Genomic DNA, 24,185 nt, shown 5'->3' with positions numbered 1-24,185 from the left:
GACATGATTTCCATGAGGCAGTCTTTCGTTTTTCAAATTGATATAAACTGATAATAAAAGGATTGCTTTTAATTTTTTTCTGCTGTCTAATGGGTCGAAAACATTTAAGACCACAATTTGAATATGTGTATATTACAGCAGATAAAAGTGGGCAGCACTGTGGCTAAGCGGTTAGCACTTCTGCCTTACATCACTGGGGTCATGAGTTCAATTCCCGACCATGGCCATATCTGTAAGGAGTTTGTATGTTCTCCCTGTGTTTGCGTGGCTTTCCTCCGGGTGCTCCGGTTTCCTCCCACACTCCAAACACATACTGGTAAGTTAATTGGCTGCTAACAAATTGACCCTAGTCTGTGTGTGTGTTAGGGAATTTAGACTGTAAGCCCCAATGGGGCAGGGACTGATGCGAGTTCTCTGTACAGCGCTGCGGAATTAGTGGCGCTATATAAATTGATGATGATGATCATTTGCAAACCATATGATCAAGTGGGGTCTAATAAAATAAAATAAAAATAATATTTTATTTAGCACTCCAATGTGTGAAATTGATTTATAGGATATCTAGGATATAGCATCTGCAACGCAGACTTAATACTCAAACAGTTTTCAGATGCACACATTTATTCTTTTGAAGGACAATGTTCTGAAATATCCAAATGAATTTAATCTACAAACAGAATACACAATTACATTTTGACCAGCTCAAAAAGTATATACCTGTACAAATATGTTACAAAATATTGCTGACACAAATCATTTTTAAATCAACAATTATGCTGAATGTATTAAAAGACAACACACAGGACCCAGTCAAGATATTGTTAAAACAAACGGTGTTCCATTTTCATTGCAAATACAGAGTTTACAGGAAAATAGAAATATTACAAAAGTAAAAAAAAGAAAAAATAATCAGCCTGCACAATTATACAATATATCATAGGCACCTTGGAAACTTTGTATATGAATAGCTGATTTAATATGGGAAGGTGTATAGAAATATTAGCCAGTATTTAGTTGAGAAAATAGGTGTAGTCTAAAGAAAAGCTCCTTTTTCACGCCAGTTCTGAGTAAGCATAATTGGCAGCATTTCAACATCCTCCTCCTCTTCTTCGCTGGTTTTTGATTTCATTACTCCTATCAAAACATCATGTAAATCATCCTTGCGGTTCCTCAAATGCTCAATTCGACGGTAACATTCACTAAAAAGTAAAGTGAGAAAAAGTTGACCAAGTAAAGTTGCATTACATAAATTCCAACGTAATCTCTCTGGTAAATATTATTGTCAGTATGATAGTCTGAAGAAGCTTTAACATGAGATGGGTCAAACGTGATTTCAGCTGATTGCAGCTTTGAATAAAGTGGATTGCAACAAAGATGATTTATAGTCAAAAAGATTATATGATGTTAAAATTTTGTTAAAGCTCTAACAATATGAAAACTAAAAATATAAGTAAAAAGATAAAGCAGTTTTTCATCATCATCATTTATTTATATAGCCTTATGAAGTCAATCCTAGAATACGCACATCTGCTCATCAATTTCATCAATCTGGCGATCCAATCGGCCTTCCTCATCCTCTTCTGCAACGATTGCTTCAGAAACCTTCAAAACACAAATTTTACAGTGGAAAAGGGATTCATGCAAGAAAAACCTTCAATATCATAAAAATTAAATTGCTATAAAACAAAAACAAAAGCAACGCACATATCTTGAGAAGTTTAGTACCTAAAAGGTTTAGTCACATTTCATAATAAGGTCTGTTAACCAAGTTCTGACTAAAAATGTTGGTATGGAATCTAGCATAGCAACCCAAAGGCTCTAGTAAAGAAAACAAACTAAAAGCAGTGTCTAAATACAAGAGAGCTGTGGTGGGCAAGTACAATACTTATTCAGCTCCCCCAATATTTAAACTAAAATGACTTAGGCTGGGTACACACCACAAAAGCTTTCAACCAACTTGTTATCACAGACGATTGTACAAACGACTGAAGTTCCAATTAGTCTCCCGATTCATGTATACACGATTTACTTTCAGATCTGTGCTTTTCATCTAGCCCAAGAGCAGTGTAGTTGGTCATTCCTATCACACTGATTAAAAGGCTGGGTACACATAAAAAGAACTTTGCCTTTTTCACAATGTCATTATAAATTTTGTTAGCTTCTGTGACTCAAACAAAATATTCAGTCCCAGAACGAACGGACGAATTACTCCACCTACAGCACTCTACATTTAAGACAGACACAGTGACAGGTTCTTAACTCTCTCTGGGCAGACAGTTGTGAGTCCATACACACTGCAGGATGGAAAGGAGGTTGGAATGAGATTTATAGTTCTGCTGAACAATCAAATGAAACGACGATCGGTACTTTGGAACGACGACTGTTCATCATGCAAATATACACACACTAATGAGATATTGGGCCAAAAACGGTCATTTATCGGGTGTTTGGCACGATAATTGGTTGAAAAACCTGTAGTGTGTATCCAGCTTTAAATTAGTGGAATAAATGCCTTAGGAAACCAACTAAAACAATATTATCCTAGTGCCTCCAAGAATACATGCATGATGCCAGCTTTTATAAAACAAAAACATGTGAGGACATATTTATTTCCAAACAGGAAAATGCACAAGACTCTTGGTCACCATTACATTTTTAGTATAATAAGCATGGGCTACAAATGTAACATTGTAGAGTGGGCTGAAGGAGACAGTTGATAATGGTTGGGTAAAAAGTGAAAGCTGTACAGAACCCACCCCCCCCCCCCCCAAAAAAAAAAAACAAACCCAAAACATTAGTACTTACAGTATTAACTTGACGAATTTCCTTCTGAAACTCTTCCCACTCTTTATCCAACTGATCTTTAGGAGCATCAACTTTTCTCACCTTTACAAAAAAAACACAATAAATAGAAATAGGTCTGTTGTGTAATTATAGATCACATTTTCTATGACATAGTATAAGGTGGTGTAACTTACATGCATGAATTATTAGTCTTACTACTATGTTTAAAGAAGAAAAAAAAAGTAACCCTCTTATCTGTATGTATAGGCCTGCGCACAGGGTCCATTTACAACAGCTCCAACGGGGCCGCAATATATACAACACTGCCAAAACTAAGCTGCTGCACATTTTCAGCTGCAGCAGCTCCTCCCATGTTCCTTTGCAGAACTTAAGAGTACAGATAAGGAAACAATGAACTGCGCTATGAACCATCAATACAATAATATATAAATCTTTCAAAAATTAAATAAGAAAATGTTAAAAAGGCTTCAATAATATAAAATAATAATAATAATAATACTACAATAGTCCTTTGTATAATCATATAAATATTCATGGTAACTGTTGCAAAAATTATAAGCACATATAAAATTATGATTATGAGGATAAGTCTGTTAAGCAATCTGCAAAAATAAGTATCTCGACAAATCAGAGATCACTAGGCAAAAGTTAAATTAGTTAAAGAAGATAATCCCTCCAATTACTGATGATATGGCCTGAAGCAATGGTGATAGTGATGACCTCACTTATAGCATTAATCTCTGACATTACGTCCCTCTGAGTGGAAAGAGTTCAATTAGCTTCAATGCCAAATGCAGAAAGCAGCAGAAAAGCAAGTAATTTGGTTGAAGTGTTCAAATGATTATGGGAGGTTGAAATCTGCTTGGTTCCACGTGAACAAAGAACAGAAAACGGTCTTTGAAGATGCTGTATCCGATGCCTTAATGCATTTCTGCGCTGTCTTCACTTTTATCAGCAGGGAATCTCAAAATGGGCCAGCCTCAGTATTTAAATATTTAATAACCAAGCAAATGTGGTGAATAATACTATCACCTGTGCAAGTAAACAGCACGAATTCATCAATAAAAAGTGATTTTTGATGAAAAAAAAAAAAAAAAAAAGGTTATGTAACATTTACCAAATCTCTTAAACTAAGAAATTATTAGATATTTATCGAAGTGTTTAAATTTTTTAGAATAATTTGGGGTGTATGGAGGAATCTGACTTGTACTAAAACGAAACATTTCAAAAGCCAATCAACAGTATGAAACAGACATCGTTCAGCTGATAATGGACAGTTAATTACTCAGACAAGTGAAATTTCAGATAGGTGTAAAAGAAACTATATCAGCAGACAATGTAGTTTCAAAAATAGTCAACATCAAATGTATATACTCCATCGGTCGGAATAGAGAATAATAAAATAATCTAATTTAACATATTTAAAAAAAAGTATTTTCTTTTGCCAAACCTGCGCTATACAAGCTGCATATGTAACCATATTGAAGAGAGAGCAAGATCGCTGCAAAAATCACTAGCAGTGTTATGGAGTGACAAGTAATCTTCCATATTCGTTTTAAGCGACATAGAAAATCACCAACATTTTTATTTATTGATAGCATTGTCAATGAAATTGTTCGTGGGGAAAAAAGAAAAAATATATATATTTTTTAATCTCTTTATTTTCAAATATATAACAAAACATGAAACCTGAAAAAAGATGTCACAGAATCAACATAACAAATATCTTGTGAGACCAAATCGGTAAATAAAGCCATCAGGGCGTAGAGCCAACTGAAAAGAACAGAGGAATAAAAGTGGAAATATACACGTTATTCGTTAATTTGACTCTCAGGAGCAGGGTAAAGGGAGAAGGGGTAGATGGAAAAGAGGAGACAGGGGCCTTGGGTGTAAGCAAGGGTAAAGGGCAATGAGGAAGAGAGGAGTCTCAATTTAATCCAGGCTGCAGATAGAGGATTGGGGAACCAGAACAAAGGAGCCTATATGTCATGGAATTTAGGCAATGTATTGTTGAGAAGACTACCAATATATACCATGGAGAATATATACCATATTCTATTCAACAATTCCGTTTTAGACATTTGATATGCCCTCGCTATCAGCAGTTTAGAGGCGTGACTGATATGTAGTATCAGTTGATTTTTGAGCTCTCTCAATGAATTGATGGGAGTATTAAGTAGAAGTATTAGAGAATCCTTTGGTATTCAGACTTTGGTGATCTGCTCAATGATGCCTAGGGCAATAGTGGAGATACGTGAAATTACGTGCGGATTTCTCTGCAGTCCCTCCAACACCTGTTGGATACCAGGGGGTATATCAGATTAATCTTTTCGGGGACCATGTACCAAGGCGAGTATATTTTATAAGAGTTTTCTTTTATACTCAAATTAATGAGAGCTTTGGCAAATGTTTTCCTAATCGCAGACCATTACTTGTTCTAGAGATACCAATTACTTTTTCCCAGGCTTCTTCATGGGCTTCCAATGATAGGGGCTCAAGAGCACGGATAGAATGATAAATTATAGATATGTTCCAACGTATCTACTCTGTACGCCATAAAAAGACGAAAGTTGTACGTGTCTGGGATTGAATGAAAGCCAGAATGTATAGGTATTGGAAATGCAAAAAAGGGAGGTGGTATTTAGCCTGTATGTCTGCAAAGGAGGTGGGGTTGAACTCCACCAGAATATGGACAAACCTGTCAAAGTTCCTAGCTTTCTATGGCACGGCAGCCAATATCTGTGTGGCCTGGAGGAAATAGTGGGTGCTTCCAAATAGGGGATAAAAAACTAAACTTGTGGGAGTTTTTGAGATGCATAAGAAGGGTGTGCAGTTCGATAATGTCTTTTATGGTAGCTTGGTTCTCTTCCATATCTGAGTCTGGGCAGGGAGTTTGTCTGGTCGAGGGAAATTATAGGATTTTTCAGCCACACAGGTTTTGTGTGTCTAGCTGATGTCTTGTACATTGAAGATAGAGTATGAGTAGGTGGCAGAAGAGATGAAAACAAACTTGCTGTCAGGACAGAGCTCTGGATAGATGTGCACTAGTAGCTACAAAATCTACACCACTGAAAATCTGGTCTTAAAAGACAATGAGACCCAGTAGTAAAACATTCCTGTGAAAAAAAATAATAGGGCAGGGAAGTGCCCAAGAGTAAGAAACCTGTGTGGCTAGTTTGCTTGTAAGTAACTTTTATAAATATATTAAAATTATTAGCACAGTGCCAATTTATCTCATTGCAAATGTACTGATTTTGATACTGTGTTATATATCTGTATTAGCAATGAACTGATTTCTTAGGCAAAAGGCATATGCCGGGGGAGGAAATGTGTTTTCTATAAATATCTGAAGTCAGGTAATCGCATATTAATTAGATCTTTTTTTTTTTTATCATAGTGGCCAACATGTCTGTTTAGCCTGAAAGACAGGGAGGGGGAAATTAGCCTTGCTATCTCTCTAAGAGAGAAAGCAAGCAAAATAGGAAACTTAACACCCAGTTTCAGGAAATCTAGAGATTGAAGTAAATCTTGTTAAAGCTTAAATTGCATTAGCTCCAGAGTTAAAAGATATATTACATCCTAATGGTAATTATTGAATATGATTTATCATACATTGAGGTGCCAGTTAAGACAGGGGCTGGCTTACCTTCTGCCAAGTTAGGGCTGCAAAACTATAAAAAGGTACACTGTTTAACCATGTAGCATCATTTCATTTGTAACTCCTGAAGAGATCACTAGTACCTCAAAACTGGCGTTTAACTGTTCTGAGCCAGCAAACATCACTGCTTAGGGAACCCGCTTTGACACCTATTTTCCGGCTATAATTCTTGTGACCTACAGATTAGACCAAATCTAATGAGTTATGCGGCTGTTCTGAGATTGGGACCCAGTATTCCAGTACCAATGTTTTGCCCATTACCTGCAGCTCTGGTCAGTGTGATAGGCCAGGGGGAACCATTCACAGCAACCCTGATCTGAAGGTAAGAGGTCAGGGGTAACAGCCCAGGTGTACCAGCAAGGAGATACACTAGCAGCGAGTTACCCAGAATGACGCGGTTCTGCACGCCGCAAAAGGAGTCCAGTGGTGACAGCAGCAAAAGCCCCTCTTACTGCGGTTAGAGGGCGCATTTGGGATAAAGAAAAGAGGTTGGTGGCAAGGCAAGGCAATCAGTTCCCAACAACACAACAGACAGGGTGGCATAGGCGGTCCATCCTGTCACAACTGTAAGCGGCCAATGGCTAGACAGCAGAGCTGGGCTCTGTAAGGGGCTACCAAACGAGTGTTGGTTCTGGAACTTCAGATAGGTAGAGAGCAGGTCCAGACATAGGTGGCCTCTTTGAGAAGCTTAGGTTCCATTCGGCAGAATGTAGGAAGGGACTGAGTACAAGGTCAGATGCAGGAGAGCTCACTCGATGTGTGTCCACTTCCCACCTCATACAATTTTTCCTTTTTTTTCATAATCATGCAGACCAACAGCCTCTGTATGTATGCAAGAGCTGTGTAGGGACCCTTCTGGGTCAGTGCTTGGTGAACCGAGAGCTGATTAACGAATTGGGTGCAGATTCAAGCAGCCCCAGACAGAGCACTGTGAAGACAGATTGATAGCAGCAGAAGTAGCCTTTGCAGTGACCGTCGCGCAGTGGAGCTGCTCCTGAGAACAGGCAGGGAACTCCGTCACAGGACAGGTAACGCTTGGGGCCAGGCATTGGGACGGCCTGTATCCAACCTGCTCTTAAGGTGATGTGCGCTCACTCGCATATCAGGACAGGGACACCTGATCTGAGGATGGGCAGTGCCAGCGAGAGCAGTGGGAGAAGGCGAGTGGCAATGTCTACGGTATAATGGAACAGTCACTTGCGGGGTCGAAGACAGAAGTCGCAAGTGTGGAGTCCAATGTGTTGGTCATATCCAGCAACGGGCAGCAGGATAAAGTCTGTCTGGTGGAGAAGACAGTGCGGAAAGTCAGTAGTGAGGGAGTAGTATGGGGGATCATAGCAATGGTCTGTTACTAGAGGCAAGATGAGCCCACAGGGCTGGGGTGGCGGGATTCAGTATGCTATCACTTAATCCTGGTGTCCACTCTCTGCTGATGCCAGGCCATGCCCCGGAAAACTTTTTTTTAAAGTAAGTCTACTCTCTATAGTTCAATGAAAATAATATCCATTGTAACAAGTCAACCGGTGGAAAGAATGGTTAGTTATTATCCTTAAGAAATAAAATTCTTATTCTATAATAAAAAACAAACACTAAACATTATAACTCCGTGTCAGGGATAGCAGTCTCTAGCCACTCCCTGAACTAACATCTTATCATATAATCACAGTCAAACAATATATCACCTCTAATTTGTCAGGAAACCACACCTGACCACCTTTATCTGACACAAACTGCACACTGCGCACTCATGACTTGGAAGCTTACAATAAGGGAACACACAGGATTCCAGTCTGAATCTCGCACACTCACCTCTCAGGCTCAGTCTGAATCTCGCACACTCACCTCTCTTAGGCTACAGACTTAGTTGGTCCCCTTCCCAACACAGACACATGTTTTCACACCTCTTCGCAACAGCCACCAGCTACGTATAAGGCCCGTAGCAAACCTATGACTTAATTACCAAACTGCACACCGTCTGCACTCTGGTAGCTAAAGGGTTAACACAGCCAAGCAATCTCTCTTCTAAACAGGCAGTGAATTCGTTTGGAGCAATAAGGTCAGCACTCAACTTTTAGATTTAATATACAAAAAAAGTACAATGCTTACAGGTTATAAAAACAATTAAGATGACATAACAGGATGATTCATTTCCCAAAAGACTGACAATTTCTTGTAACTGGTCTCAGCTTTTCAAAAACACTTACACCTTTCCTCACCCCAGGGGGTTGCGGCCTCCAGCGGGGGCCTGCGACAGTTTACAATGCACAATTTTGCATCTCCTCTGATTTAATACCCAATCCTAATATGTGACCTAATTTTTTTGTGTAGTGTCACACAGACCCAATATTTATTATTAATAAATCCAATATAAATTTACAAGTTTCGGTCATGTCCAGCATAGGTCCAGTGTATAAGCTGAGTTGGAACAGATTTCCTCACCTTCTGTGCCTGACAGACAGCTTTATTTGACATAGAGGATGCCCTTTATCATGCTATTTATGATTAACTGAAAGTTGCAATTTGGAAACGGAATTTGTTTATATAAGATACAGCAAGCCATCATCCTTGTGTAAGGCCACAAGCTGTGAATGGCTCCCTTAAGTTTCTCTAGGTGCCAGAAACCAATGCTTATGCAAGGATACAGTTCACCCCATGTGGTCTTTAAAGCTCACTCCCTAAGGGCAACAACTGTCCTCTAATAGCACAGGGTTGTGCAGAGCCTCAGAATACACACAGGTCATTTGAAAGTGGGGTTCTGCTTTGAAGTTATTTGCAGTGAACTTAGAGAGAAAAAACAAATAATAGATTCATTTGATACAGAGTATTTACAATGCAGTTATGATTAGGCTTTATTCCTCCCACATATGTTATTGGTTAATCCTTATAACTAATGGATCATTCCACAATTCTAGAAAAAAATTCTACCTTACATTTTCTAATTTCAATTAAATTTAGTATAATAATGTTGTCATGGGTCTAAAGAAAACCTCCAAATCTTAGGCCGATATGTGCACTAAAATTGCACTTTAACGAAAAATTTGCTTTTAATGTTTTTTTTAAATTGTATTTGTAGCTCACCTGTTTGAGATAGAAAGTTGGGGAAGGTCTCATTTTAAACCTCTTTTTATGGGCATACATTTTTTTGGTGCTGTAAATTTAAAAATAATAAAAAAAAAAATGATAAAAGGAGATAAAATTTGAGGATTTTGTTTTATTATATTGATTTGAGCAGTCATATCTTGGGAAAAAGACAAGCGAATTGCCAAAAAGTGTTGCTACTTTTTTTAGTGTTATTAAGAGAAAATATTATTTCTTTATCCAAGTTCAGGGCTTTTTGGAAGAACCTGTATAATAAAGTCCAAGGGATAATCTTTTTCCTTAAGCGAGTTAACTAGATTAGTGGCTTTGTCAGATATTAATGATAATAAATTATCAAATGAACAATTCCTGTGTATCCTTATTTGGCCTGAGGAGATTATGACTATTAACCCTTATTTATAGTGCACCACATGTGATCTGCAGCACCGTACAGAGGCCAAACAACATGACAGTACAATGTATAACAGTACAAAACAAATAACACTAATTCAACACAGCTACTGAAAAGCTGGATGGGTATGGGCTGCAAGGGTATATTCAGTGAAAACCTGTGCCCAAAAGTGTGGCCGTGGCAACAGGATTAGAGCCACTGAACGAGGTGCAAAGATAATAGCTGATGAGCAAAAGTAGGGCCTTGCTCACTAGAGCTTACAACCTAAAGGAAGGGCAGACAAACAGTTGACAAATGGGGGTAAGCAAGTAAAAGGGGATCTGAGGGCAAGAAGTACAAGTGGGAAAGATGGAGGATGAGAGAGGTTGAGGTAAACTACATTGTGAAGTGGTGAAATGGAGAACTGGCAGGCTTTTAAGAATACACAATCTAAATATAATGCGCTCAATTGCTTATAATGATAATCTAATGGTTAACACTAAGTATTAGGTGTAATATATCACTATACTATAAACTCTATTGATGCATAAAGCCTATTGTATATCATGAGGTTGATCGAATAATATCTAAATGGAAACAAATCTTGCAGGTTGAGAACCCACTGGGTAAAAAGGTATATATTTATTCCTGTTCTCTGAACATAATCAGCCTAAGACCAATTGGTAAATAAAAAAAATGCAATAAAAATAAGAAAATGAGTACAACTTATTTACTGTGCATTAATGAGGAAATGATTAAAATTCAACCTCTGAGATTATACTAAAAATAAATTGATTAAACTACAATAAAATCATAAGATCAGAATGTCTATAATACCACAAATAAGATAACAAAATGTCCATAAAATCAGCTTCCAATGCTCTCCGTATATTGATGTAAAGGAATCCTAATTTCAACAGGAAATCAAAAATAAGGAGAAGACTTTGGTACCTTATGTCCCCGTAAGGCGATTGAGCTAAAGGTCATAGCTCTGGAGAGAAACGTGTACTTATCGGTAGCTAGCGATGGGGCCCTTGGAGAGATGTGGATGACAATTGACTGGATATCTGCAAGCAGCAATACGGGAACCGGCTATTCAGATGAAGATGTCAATGAGCAGATGATGGTACGGCGTGCGTTCCACAGTGGAACGCAAACCCGGAACTTCCTGTGTGACGTCAAGGGGGACGTGCCCGAACGGCTTTCATCTGGAACAGCAGATTTCATCAGGGGGTGTATATAGGTGGGTTTGAAGCTGCACAGACTTGGGGATAGTCTGACAGAAAGATGTGAGAATCCAGTAGAGGGGGGACAGAAAAATTGTTCCAGTGGAGGGGGGCAGTACATGAAAAATATTGGATTCAGGAGTGAGATCATCATCATTTATTTATATAGCGCCAGCAAATTCCAAAGCGCTTTACAGTGCACTTTAGTGAAATTTGATTACCAGAGGTGACAGTAACTAGCTCATCAGCGGGCAGCAGGGGAGTATGTATGGAGATGTATGGGGCAGTGAAGTTTGAGAAGGCCTTGTATGTAAAGGTGAGGAGCCTGAAGAAGATTCAGTAGGGGAAGGGGAGCCAGTGCAAGGTTTGGAAGAGAGCAGAGGCAGATATGGAGCAGCGAGACAGGAAGAAAAAAGTCTAGCAGTAGCATTAAGTATAGATCGAAGAGAGGTGAGATGGGAGCAGGGGAGGCCAGTAAGGAGAAGGTTAAAGTAGTCAAGATGAGAAATGATCAATAAATGGATAAGAATTTTGGTGGCATCCTGGGAGAGGAAGGGTCAGATACCTGCAATGTTGTGGAGCTGGAAGAGACAAGATTGGGAAAACTATTGAATGTGCAGGGCAAAGGAAAGGGAGGAGTCAAGAATGACACCTAGGTAGCGGAGTTGGTAAACAGAGGAGATACTGATGTTGTCAATAGTGAGAGGGGATGGGAGGGGAGGAGACTCTTGATGGAGGGAAGACAATGAGCTCAGTTTTTGCACTGTTAAGTTTGAGAAAGCGAAAGGACATAAAGGAGGAGAGACAACTCCTGGAGATGAGAAGTAAACTGGAGTGTCATCGACATAGAGGTGATAATGCAGGATAAACTGATGAGTTCACCCAGGGAGATGGTGCACAGAGAAAAGAGCAGAGGTCCAAGGACAGAACCCTGTGAGACTCCTGCAGGAAGGAACCAGAGGTGGAAACAAAGAAGGACAGTTGGCAATGTATGATGTGAACCATGAAAGGACGGTGTCAGAGAGGCCAATGGTGTGAAGGGTATGCAGCAGGAGAGAGTAATCCACGGTGCCAAAGGTCGCAGAGAGATCCAGGAGGAAAAGCAGGTAGTGTCCCCTGAATGTAATCGAGATAAGTACATTGGTGACTTTGGTCAGGACAGTTTCAGTAGAGTGGAGGGGGCAGAAGCCTGATTGAATCAAAGAGGAAGTTGTCAGAGGAAGTAGCCGATGAGACGGTTATAGACAAGCTACTATAGTATTTTGGATGCAAAGGGGAGAAAATAATTTGGGCAGTAGTCCGTTAGGTGGGGTCAATGTTGGGTTTTTAAGAAAGGGTGAAATAAGCAAATGTTTAAATGAGGGGAAGATGCCAGCGGAGAGGGACAGACTGAACAGGTGAGCATGCAGTGGGGAAAGAGGGAGTGAAGGAGGCGAGCGAAGATGGGATCCAGGGAACAGTATGATGGGGAGAAGATAAGAATAGACTGTTGCCTGTAGTGGGTCGGAATTACGAGTTAGTGGCTGAAGGAAGAGGAGGCAGAAGAGTGATGAAATGAGGATATTTCGTGTTTGATGGCCTCGATTTTTGAAGTGAAAAGGCAGTTGCAGTAAGGGAGGACAGGAGGGAAAGAGGAAGGGGGCAAAGGAGTGTGTTGAAAGTGGCAAAAAGGCAACAGGGATTAAAGGAGGACTGAGAAGAGATAAGAGACTTGAAGAAAGAATGTTTAGCAAGTGAGAGGGCAGAACTGTAGGATGAGAGGATGAACTTGAAGTGAAGGAAAGTTGCCAGGGAGCGAGATTTCCTCCAGTGGTACGGGTGCCTTTTTGAAGGAATCATGTAATTTTGTAGTCCCGAGGTTGGGGTTTAGAGCGGCAAAGGTGGTCAGAAGAGCTGGGGGTGGCAGCATCAAGAGCAGTGGTGAGGGAGTGCCGCATGGTTGGGGCAGGCCAGGGTGAATAGAGGGGAGATTCGAGAGAAGAGAACAAAATAGCAGGCTCAAGAGCACCAATATTACTCGTGGAAAGCGTGGGGATGTTTCTGAGAAAACATTTGTGATGATTACTTTTAAAGTAGATGAAGACATTCACACCTTCATCTTTCTGATAAATAAAGGTATGAATTTTGTCATCTATAATTTGAAGGGTGATATCCAGAAAATTAATTGAAAGAGGGTCAAAAGTGCCTGTGAAAGTCAAATTCTAGGCATTGTGATTGATGAATGCCTATAATTGAGTCGCCCATCCAAATGACAATATATATATATATATATATATATATATATATATATATATATATATATATATATATATATATATATATATACACACATATATATATACACACATATATATATATATATATATATATATATATACACACATATATATATATATATATATATATATATACATATATATATATATATATACATATATATATATATATATATATATATACATATATACATATATATATATATATATACATACATACACACACATACATACATACATACACACACACACACACACACATCTATATATGCATATACATCAATATATACATACATATATCTCTATCTATCTATATCTCTATGGTGTATAGGACCAAGTTCGCTGCAAATTCACCCTCCCAAACAAAGGCTTTTTTTAAACTTTTAGAGAAGGTTAAAGCTCAGGGCGAACCTGGTCCCCATCGCCGTCCCATGTATTTGTAAATAGTGCTTAAGATTGAAAGTGACATTTGTGCGAAATAGAATGAAAGCTATCAATGCCAGAAGAAATGTATTGTTACCTTACAAAAGTGTATGATTCAAATCTAAAATTATTTGACTGCTTTGATATTCATGTGTGAAGATACCGGGTTCTCTGTCCCAATTATACTCATTACATGCTGATTAGCCACCCAGGGGTGCCTTACTATGCCAGGGAATCCGACCTCAGTACCTTCTAAGGTTCGTATAGTCACAGCAGTTAGAAAGTAAAACAACACATTTAATGTACCGTATTTTTCGCTCTATAAGACACACCTAGTTTTTAGAGGAGGAAAACAGGGAAAAAAATATTCTGAACCAAATATCAAATATTCTAAACCAAATGGCACTGCTAATATGGCTATGAGGTCCATGTGTTTGAATGAATAAGTGGAAAATACCTCGGCGCTGTGAAATATATTATGAATATTTATTGAAATCAGTAAAAGTAGGTAGTTCTGGCCAGAACAGTATACCAAATTCAAAAGAGTTCAACAAAGTAAATACAGTGGGGACATAAAATCACAATTTTAACAATGCAGTTTATACAATCACAGGTAATTTCACAATAATCCACTATATCAATGACTGATGCAAACATCTGGGTTATAGAAAAGGGTAAGAAAGTCCTCCACCCATTGTAGACCCTAAATTGTAAATCCTGAGATAGATCCAAATAGTAATATAATATTCCACAATGAATGAGTGCAATGTTAATTACTGTCCGTTTCAGCAGACAGTGCAGAGTATGTAAATTCACAGTGGTGGAAGAAAGTCTGTACACTTACAATTACGGAGAGGTGATCAGCTCCCGATATCTCCTGTAAATTCAAAGTCCAATGTAGTAAATACACGGATCAGCTCCGATGTCAGCTCTGGTGTAGAGGCAGATAGGTAGGAATACTGAGGCGGGTCAGAAGGTATTAGTATGCGGGTAATCCAACGCGCTCGTTTTAGAACAGAACGGAAAACACGTATTTTCGGAGCTGCACGCTGGCGATGGTTGTGTATATAGCTGTTGAAATTATTTTGTTGAATATTGGAGAGCTCTTCTTGGCGCTTCTCCGCAAAAGGCAACTGACTGTGACAGCCGAGGATACAAGCATATTGCTTATTGGACTGGGGATAAGCTTCCACACAGGCTAAGTCACATTGCACCTTACTTCACAACTGCTCGTTCAGCGGCACCACGTCACCAGCATGCGCACACCACTGCAGAATGGAGACATCCGCCCGGCGGCAGGACGCTGGAGCATCCCCACGGCAACCAGGTATTAAGGATCTGTACCAGGCTTTTTTTTTAGTATTCGCTCCAAAAGACGCACACACTTTTTCCCCCACTTTTTTGGGGGAAAAAAGTGCATCTTATGGAGCGAAAAATACGGTAATAAAATATTAAATCATCAGATTATATACACACACACACACACACACACACACAGCAAATAAATGCCGGGCAAGTTCACCACACTATCTGTGCTTACACCACTAGCTTAAGGAGTTAAGGTCACCTGGATGTCCTGAATTGCAGAATCCGAAGCCCATGGATCTCTCTCAGCTGCATATGTAGTCTCTGGTAGAGAACTGCAACTAAACACCAGACCTTGCACCTTCCAGGAGTCAAATCACAGAATGATCATCTCCCCAACCTGGAGTGGCTCCTTATATCTAGGGTCAAATGTACACAGTGTTTTCCCCTCACTAGACAAACACCTGGCTCTGTTCCTCTTTAAACATTGGTGGGTGCTGCATCAGGGGGTTGGAGGGGGAGTGGAGATAAGCTGCTATTCCACAGAAGCTCCCCTGAGGTTTCGCAGACAGAATGTCTTAGGAAGTCTTGTGGAAGACCATGGGTACTAATAATTCTGCACATGTGCAACCCAGGGAACCTTTTAAACCTCTGCTCCACGTGATGGGAGGATCACCAGCCAGTTCCCTTTTTAAGGGTCCTCTTCCTTTCTATGTGTGTCAGTTCATCAGGTCTTCTACCTGATAGGAAGTATCTCCTCTGACTCCCATCCGTGGTCTCACTTACCTTTGTTCCTGTCTTCGCAAGTTAGGTCATTCGTTCATTGGCTGCAGCATCAGTCCTGTTCCAGTTATAATACCTGTGTGGATCTCAGTGCTTTTGCTCTCTGCAGTTCACCGCTTCAAAGCATTACCTGTTCAGCTTATTCCGCTGTTTAGACCCGTTACTGTACTTCCCTCTCAGCCTATCCTATTATCGTGATTCATAGCTATACTGCTGATCATCGCACAGCACCCATCCTGTTCTGCAATTCCAAACACCTGAGGCTACATTTCATTCTGCCTTACAGTTACTTTGTGGTTCTCTGTATTATCTGCTCTGCACCCCCTAGAGGACTGCACCCTGCAGTTGAGAGCAGCTAAGACCATACGCCCTTGTGGGAATCCCTGGTGAATACCTCTCCTCCGCTAGACTCCGCACCTATCTGGGGGTAGCTGTCACTCAAGTAAAGATCAAGACCATTCCAACTATCTGACTTTCGTGTCATGTCCCCTTATTCACATGTAGTTTGACACTGCAGTTGTACTCTCTTGAGCTGGGGAACAAAAGCAAGGGCTATAAAAAGTACATGATATAAACCGCATTTTGTGAGAAACATGGGACAGGCTGGTTAAGGTGTTTTCAAACTTGTTTTGTCACATCATGTTATGCAAAATATTGGTGTAGAGTGATTGGGTAGCACACGTAATGAATGTATAAATTGAACAAAAAAAACTTAGAAAATGGGTAGTATCACATAAATATTAAGGTAATGAAGTGGCCAAAGGTTGGAGAAAATTAATCAACATAAAAAGAAAGATGGAGGGTAAGGAACACATCAACAGAAATAATAGGGCACAGAAAGGGTACAGATTGTAATTATTCTATGGAAATGACCCTTGTCTCATTAGTAGTTAAGAAATTCAAAAGCTCAGTTTGATATTTGGGGGTGGGGTCTGACTGTAAAATGTTATAAAATATTTTATCTGAGTTGTCGATTGGCCTCTGTAAGATAATCATCTATGTTTTGAATGACCACACTACCTCCTTTATCTACAGCTTTTATAATTATAGAATTGTCACAACAGTTTGTGAAAGGCTTTTTATTTCGATAGTGAATATATTTGTTTGTTTGTTCTTTATCACAGTTCTTTCAGTTGTTCCAAAGAGGACTCAAAATATTCAATGTATGCATCCCTGAATTGTATGGGGTAAACCAGATTATTATAAAATTTACTTTTTTGTAAATGGGAATCATTACAGTTATTGATATATGTAGGTGGATCACTTAAAAATAACTTATTTTAGAAATCTATTTAAAATTAGTGGTGCAGTGTGCCCTTGTATATCATTGCAAATGTATTGATTTTTGTATTGGAAATGTATTGATTTCTGAGGCATTATACCATGTTGGAGGAAATTTATTTTGTAACTTTTATAAATGAAGTCCCATACTAATTAAGTCTTTTCATTTTAGAGTGACCCACACATCATTTTAGCCTGAATGTACAGGAGAGGGTCGTTACTTTTTCACCCTGTGTATCCTGTGCCTTAAAAAGATAGGGTAAGTATCTGAATAATGCAACAGCAAGCAATTAGGGAAATTACAGATTGAAGTAAATTTTGCTATGTTTAAATTGCATTAAATCCAAGTTTAGAGAATATATTCCATCCTGATGCTAAACATTGAATGTAATAACTCAGATGTTTTGATGAGAGAGATATTTTGCGACAGATTACGTATATATCAATTATAAAAAAAAAACCAGGGGAGTGGCCTGGACGCCATCTTGGAAAGTTGGAGTTTCTGTGAGCTCCGTTCCATATCCCCTATTAAAGAGCTATTTGGGGTCCATACACTGCAGAAAACCACATAAATCTGCGCTTTACCTGAAGCTGAGCCCTCCAGGAGTGAATTTGGCTCCCTGGACCAACTTAATGTAGGTTCCAGACCAGGTTCCCCCATTTGCGTTTGGCCAGACAGATTGCCTCCCGGGGCCGCACTGCCTCGCGCCCGTATCGTGCTGTTGATACTCGGCAGCATTAAGAGGTAACTGAACCCTACCTGGGGGGTTAAAGAAAAAAAAAAAAGTCCCTGGACGCCTCAGCGGTTTTACCGCGATTTGCGGCTTGGCCGTGCCTCTGCAGCCACGGCTATTATTTTACTTAGACGGCTGAAAGATCCGACTTCCGGTTTTCGGAGACCAACTTCCGGTTGGCGGCGGGAGCCTATATGCCGGAGAAAGAGGTACCCAGCCGTGAGTTGCCTTATTATATCTGCAACAAAAGCCCTAGAGAACGAGGCGCACCAAATCACTGATCCACAAGGCCTGCCATCGCATCGCTCTGTCACCGGGAACCTTGGTTAAAAGAGGTAAAACACGGGGCGTGGCAACCATCTAGGTCGGTCACGCTTAGGAAGAGCTCCGTGGAACACTCGTCCCTAAAATACTCCCCGTTACTGCCCAGTGACTTATTTGGCACCAAATATATTATCCTCCGTAGTGGGTACCTTCCGCTACGACCCAACTCTGCTTGGGGGTGTCCCACAGCTGTCTAGCTTGCCCAGATCTCCTGGGGCCTAGCAAAGGCTGAAAAGCCGCGGTCTCGATTTCCGGGCCCCGCCGGACGTTGTCATCCCGCTGGAGCGGTTTTCCCTGCCTGACCCTTCCGACAGCTTTACCCTAAGCCCTCTTCTCTCCCTGGGCTCTCCCTGCATCGGGACTTTTGCTGGCTGCAGCGGGCGGCGCCCGATAGAAGACTGGCGCTACTTGAGGCCTGAAGACCGGCTGCAGCAAAAATAAAATAAAGAAAAAAAAAAAAAAAAAAGGGTGCAAGGCACCTGCTGCATTAGCTCCCTGGAGACGCAGATCTAAAGAGCGGCCAATCCATTGTGCCTTACCACGATCTCCCTGAGCAGACTGTCCATCTGTCATCCTAGACTATAACCTTCCGCTACATCCCCTGGGGCCACTGTGTACTCCTGAAAGAGCTAACAGCGCAGCGTTTAGCCAGTCTCTGGAACACGGAGAAACACCTGAAAACGAATCCTGATCCTGCATTTCAACAAGCCCACAGAATCTCACCCCAGGCTCACTCAAAGCTGCACGCCATCAGAGAGAAGATTTCCCCCAAAAAGCAGAGGCCAGCAATCTGGATCTGGATCTCTCTTTCCTATTATTCTAACAGCTTAACGCAGCTAATGTCCACCTAACCCAATTGGACTTGTCCTCCACCTGTCTGTTATACTCTCATTATTGAGACGAACGGCCCTCCAGAGATATAATCTTCAACATGAATAGACCCGCAGGTAGAGGTCACCGGGGCACGGCCGGCGAAATTACGCAGCATTTTTCTCGTCAAGACAAACCAGGCACATCCTCTTCTTTTCCCTCTTCCCCTCAAGAGCCCCACAATGATGGAGACTCATCAGGCACATCAAACCCATTAACCAAAGCCGAATTTGCGGAGCTGAGGAACCCAATTGTTGACCGCACCAACGCCTTTTCGGTAGATCTACATAAAAGCAATAGGAGACCTCAAAACGGAAATGGTCATAATTGCTAAAAGAATATCAGCTCTAGAAAACAAGATGGAGTCCTCACTCAAATTCCAGAAAGACGCTTCACAGGACTTGGACTTCCTATTGAAAGAAAACGATTTATTTAGAGACAAACTGGAAGATATGGAAAACAGGGAACGCCGCAATAACCTACGACTGCGTAATGTCCCTGAAAAAAAAAAAAAATCGAACCCAAGGACCTTGAAGATTACGTATGCAAGCTCTTTTCCACTTTAGACCCTATGCTTTCCAATCAACCAATACAGATAGAACGGGTCCACAGAGCTCTGAGACCACGTCCGAAGGACTCTGACCCCCCTCGTGATGTGATCCTACGCCTCCTTTCCTTCAAGACGAAGGACATTATTTCCAGTGCAGCCAGGAACTCTCCCTACATACTCTTTGACGGTAACCGCATTCAAGTGTTCCAAGATCTTGCCCCATCAACAATTGCTAAACGTCGTGACCTTAGGTATGTGACACGTACCCTCAAAGAGAAAGGCTACAAGTATCGTTGGGGATTCCCTTTCCGACTGATAGTTGAAGGTCATCAAGTAACGATCCGCCCAACGAAGGGAAAGACCTGATTCACAGACTTAATCTTTCTCGCTTTGACAGACCCTCTGAAGGGGACCCGCAAACCTCATCTAGCCAACAACCTCCTTGATTTAACTCTCCGAATTCCTCACTAAAGAGGATGTTAATGCCTAATCTTATCTCTAAACTCATATAACGTTATCTTCTGTTTTGTCTTGCACATTACGTTTTCTCTTCCTTTGTATTGTTTGCATTCGTTCACTCAGGTTTGTTCTTGTTAAGATAACTTTTGCTGCTCTGCAGTCTTATTCCGTTCTGGTTGGCCGTCTCACCAATAATCTATTATACTTGGATAATTTGCAAGACAGACGGGGGACACTCCTTTTACTCCCCAGGCCACGCACCCACACATATTGGGAATTATACATTTCTAGTTCTAAATTTACATTTGGATATACGAAACCTTAATGCACTCCCGCACCTAGTGCCTTAATTTGTGACATTTTATAGGTTCATTCTACCTATCTTTAGTTTATTTTGGTATTCAGGCACTTCACCTGTGACTCCTCCTCTGCCTGTGAGGCCTGAGTCCACTCCCCTTACCCTCTCCCACCCTAAAACCTCATCATCTTCTTCTATTTACTTTTCTTTCTTTCCTGCGCCCTTCTTTCCTTGCGCATACTCTGCCCTGTTTTCTCCTTGGTGTTCCACCTTTCCCCTCCATCTGCTGAGTACATTTCCCCCAAAACAGTTATGTCTTTCACAACCCTCTCTCTTAATGTAAAAGGGCTGAATAATCCACAAAAACGTTCTATGCTGCACCACACTATGCATAAACTGAAAGGTGATATTATTTTCCTACAGGAGACCCACTTCAAGGCCGGCGGCCACCCCTCCTTGTCCTTTAGAAGACACTCCACGGCTTACTACTCATCTCCATACTACAAAGAAAAACGGAGTGGCCATTTTACTCCGCAACTCTGTTCCCGTCGTTAAGTCAGAGATCAAGGACAACCCTGAGGGAAGATTTTTGATCTTAACGGGAAGGATTGGGCATCTAGACATCACCCTTGCTAACATCTATGCTCCTAACACAGGTCAGGCAGCTTTTTTTACACACTTTTTCACAGAATTACACCGCTCAGGTAAAGGTTTGGTCCTCCTGGGGGGTGACTTTAACACAGTAATGTCCCCTTCAATAGACAGATCAACACCTAGACGTCCCTTTTCCCTAACTTCGCATACCAAAAACTTGCTAAAGCAAACAACCGAGGCCGGTCTTTTTGACATTTGGTGAGCACTTTATCCCTCCTCTAGGGACTACACATTCTATTCATTTCCCCATCAATCCTACTCCCGAATAGACATGTTCATGAGCTGTACTAATCTTTTCCAACATATAAAGAAAGCTGACACAATCTCTAACACTTGGTCTGACCACTCTATACTCTCCCTCTCGGTCAACCTTTTTCAGAACTCCCGGGGCAGAACTTCATGGAGACTAAACGAGACTTTACTTAAGCTCCTGCACTTTAAAGAGCAAATAGCAGAAGCAATAACAGGGTATTTTGACATCAACAATAACCCAGAAGTTCCGACCCCTACAATTTGGGAAGCTCACAAAGCAGTAATCCGAGGAAACATTATACAGTTCGCTTCCTACAGGAAGAAAGAGCGCAATGAGACATACAATAAGCTATCCTCCCAACTTAAAATTTTAGAATCACAACACAAACAATCTAACTCCCGCTCTCTCGGGCAGCAGCTTCAAAAAGTTAGAGGGGAAATTCAAGCTATATTGGCGGAGAAGACTGAGCGTCAACTCCGGTGGCTCAACCAATACTTCTACGAGAAGGGGGATAAGGCTGACACACTCTTGGCCAACAGAATTAGAGCTAAAAGGGCATCCCAAACAATCACTTCTATTAGGAACAAGAAGGGGAATATATCCTACGACCCCAGGATCATTAATGGCACTTTTCATGAATACTATGAAAACCTTTATAATATGCACAAAGGCCAGCACACCCCAGAAGCCCCTCCCCAGACCATCAAATCATACTTAGACAAATGCTCACTGCCCACTCTGTCCCATCACCAGATCACATCCTTAAACCAGGAAATTACTGGTGAGGAAGTTACCTTGGCCCTGAAATCACAAAAAAACTCCAAAGCCCCTGGCCCCGACGGCTTTATGATGTTTTATTATAAAACATTCTCTAAAGAGCTTGTCCCCCAACTGACCCACTTATTTAATAATATATTACACGGCGGTAAATTTCACGAAGAGTCTACCCGCTCTACCATAGTGGTCATCCCCAAACCAAACAAAGACACGTCCTGTTGCTCTAATTATCGCCCCATCTCATTAATTAACGCAGATGTAAAACTATTTGCTAAAGTACTGGCAAACAGATTAAACAACTACATGTCGACCCTGGTATTCCCGGACCAAGTAGGCTTTATCCCCTCTAGACAGGCCCTGGACAACACTAGACACACCATGGATATTATGACCTATGTCAATCAGCACAAAATTCCCACAGTGGTCCTAGCCCTTGATGCCGTAAGAAAGGCATTCGACAGGCTTTCCTGGCCATTTATGTTCAGCACCCTCAATCAATTTGGTCTGAAGGGGGAATTCATGTCGGCCATGCAGGCCCTATACCACCGCCCGTCCTCGTCAGTCTTGACGAATGGATTACTGTCCCCCACCTTCTCCCTGGGTAACGGCACAAGACAAGGGTGCCCTTTGTCACCCCTACTGTACGCACTATGTATCGAACCCCTAGCTGATGCCATAAGGCAAAACCCAGACATCTCTGGGATTCGGATCGGCCCCCGACACTTCAAAATCTCACTATTCGCTGACGATGTCCTTCTGACACTTTCCAACCCCCTAATTTCGCTCCCAAATTTACTTGAGGAACTAAAGATATACGGTTCCCTGTCAGATTATAAAATAAACAACTCCAAATCAGAGGCTCTTTTGCTCCAAACATCTGACACGGTAAAATGTATCTTAGAGTCATCATTTAAATTCCAATGGCGACCTAAAGCGGTTCGCTATCTTGGGGTCCAGATAACCAAAGAATACAGTCAACTGTTTAACGCTAATTACACCCCCCTTCTAAATTCCATTAAAGGAGACCTCACAAGATGGGATCCGCTGTTCATCTCCTGGTTTGGTAGAATAAATGTAATAAAAATGAACGTCTTACCCCGAATTTTGTATTTGTTTCAGACACTACCTATACCAGTCCCAGGGGCATATTTAGCGAATCTCCAACTAATTTGTAGTATATTTATTTGGCAGGGGAATAAATCGAGACTCAAAAGATCCTGTCTAGCCAAACACTCACAATCGGGAGGATGTGGATTACCGCTCTTTGACCAATACTACCACGCGGTCAACCTAAGCCATATTATCTCTTGGCAGACGCCCCCGGGGTTCAAGAGATGGGTCGACCTCGAAAATGCACTCACTCCAGAACACACTCTCAGCTTCCTACTTTGGCTTCCCCGCAGTCAGAGACCGGCCTCGGTTTACTCTCACCCCACCATACAGTTCACACTTGATCTATGGGACAAACTACACAAGAGATGGAAACTCACCTCGTATCCCTCCCCTCTCACGCCACTCTGGCACAACCCAGATTTCCCTCCCGGTAACACCAAATCTTACGCAGCTCCCTGGCAAAAAGCGGGGATTACTCAATTTACCCATATTTTAGGGACATACGCCCCCCAATCCTTCTCGGATCTGAGAGAAAAGTCTAAACTCCCGCCGTCCTTGTTTTTTGCTTACATCCAAATTAGAAGCTTTATACAATCAATCTGTAGATCGACCAAACTACGTAGCCCACGCCCTTTGAGAGATGCTGTACCAACCGAGTTGGAGCCCAGGGACTGATATCCCTGGTATATCATGTATACCTAAAGCCAGAAAGCAGTCCCATCGAATTGTTCGAGACCACTTGGGAACGCGACATTGGCAAAACTCTGGATCAGGAGGGATGGTCCCAGCTCAGAACCAGGATCTCCAAGATATCCCTTAACACGTTGATCAAAGAAAAAACATTTAAGGTCTACACAAGATGGTACCTAGTTCCCACGAGACTTCATAAAATTTACCCAGGTACATCAGACCTCTGCTGGAGGTCCT

General features: G+C 41.1%; 1 protein-coding gene across 1 annotated transcript in view; it reads right to left on the bottom strand.

The window, feature by feature from the left end:
* Nucleotides 1-603: 603 nt before the first annotated feature.
* ZNF830 (zinc finger protein 830) overlaps nt 604-24,185 on the bottom strand; it is a 97,154-nt gene continuing 73,572 nt past the window's right edge. Inside the window, exons 8-10 of the mRNA XM_075212761.1 lie at nt 2,806-2,886; nt 1,526-1,602; nt 604-1,199 (exon numbers count right to left, since the gene is read on the bottom strand). Of these exons, the coding sequence (XP_075068862.1) occupies nt 1,034-1,199; nt 1,526-1,602; nt 2,806-2,886 (324 nt within the window). The 3' untranslated portion in view covers nt 604-1,033. The remainder of the gene's footprint in view (nt 1,200-1,525; nt 1,603-2,805; nt 2,887-24,185) is intronic.

The sequence above is a fragment of the Mixophyes fleayi genome, chromosome 5 (genome assembly GCF_038048845.1).
Source record: "Mixophyes fleayi isolate aMixFle1 chromosome 5, aMixFle1.hap1, whole genome shotgun sequence".
NCBI lineage: Eukaryota > Metazoa > Chordata > Amphibia > Anura > Limnodynastidae > Mixophyes > Mixophyes fleayi.
Note: the sequence above shows the minus strand (reverse complement) of the source record. Positions and strands in the feature narration are given on the sequence as shown.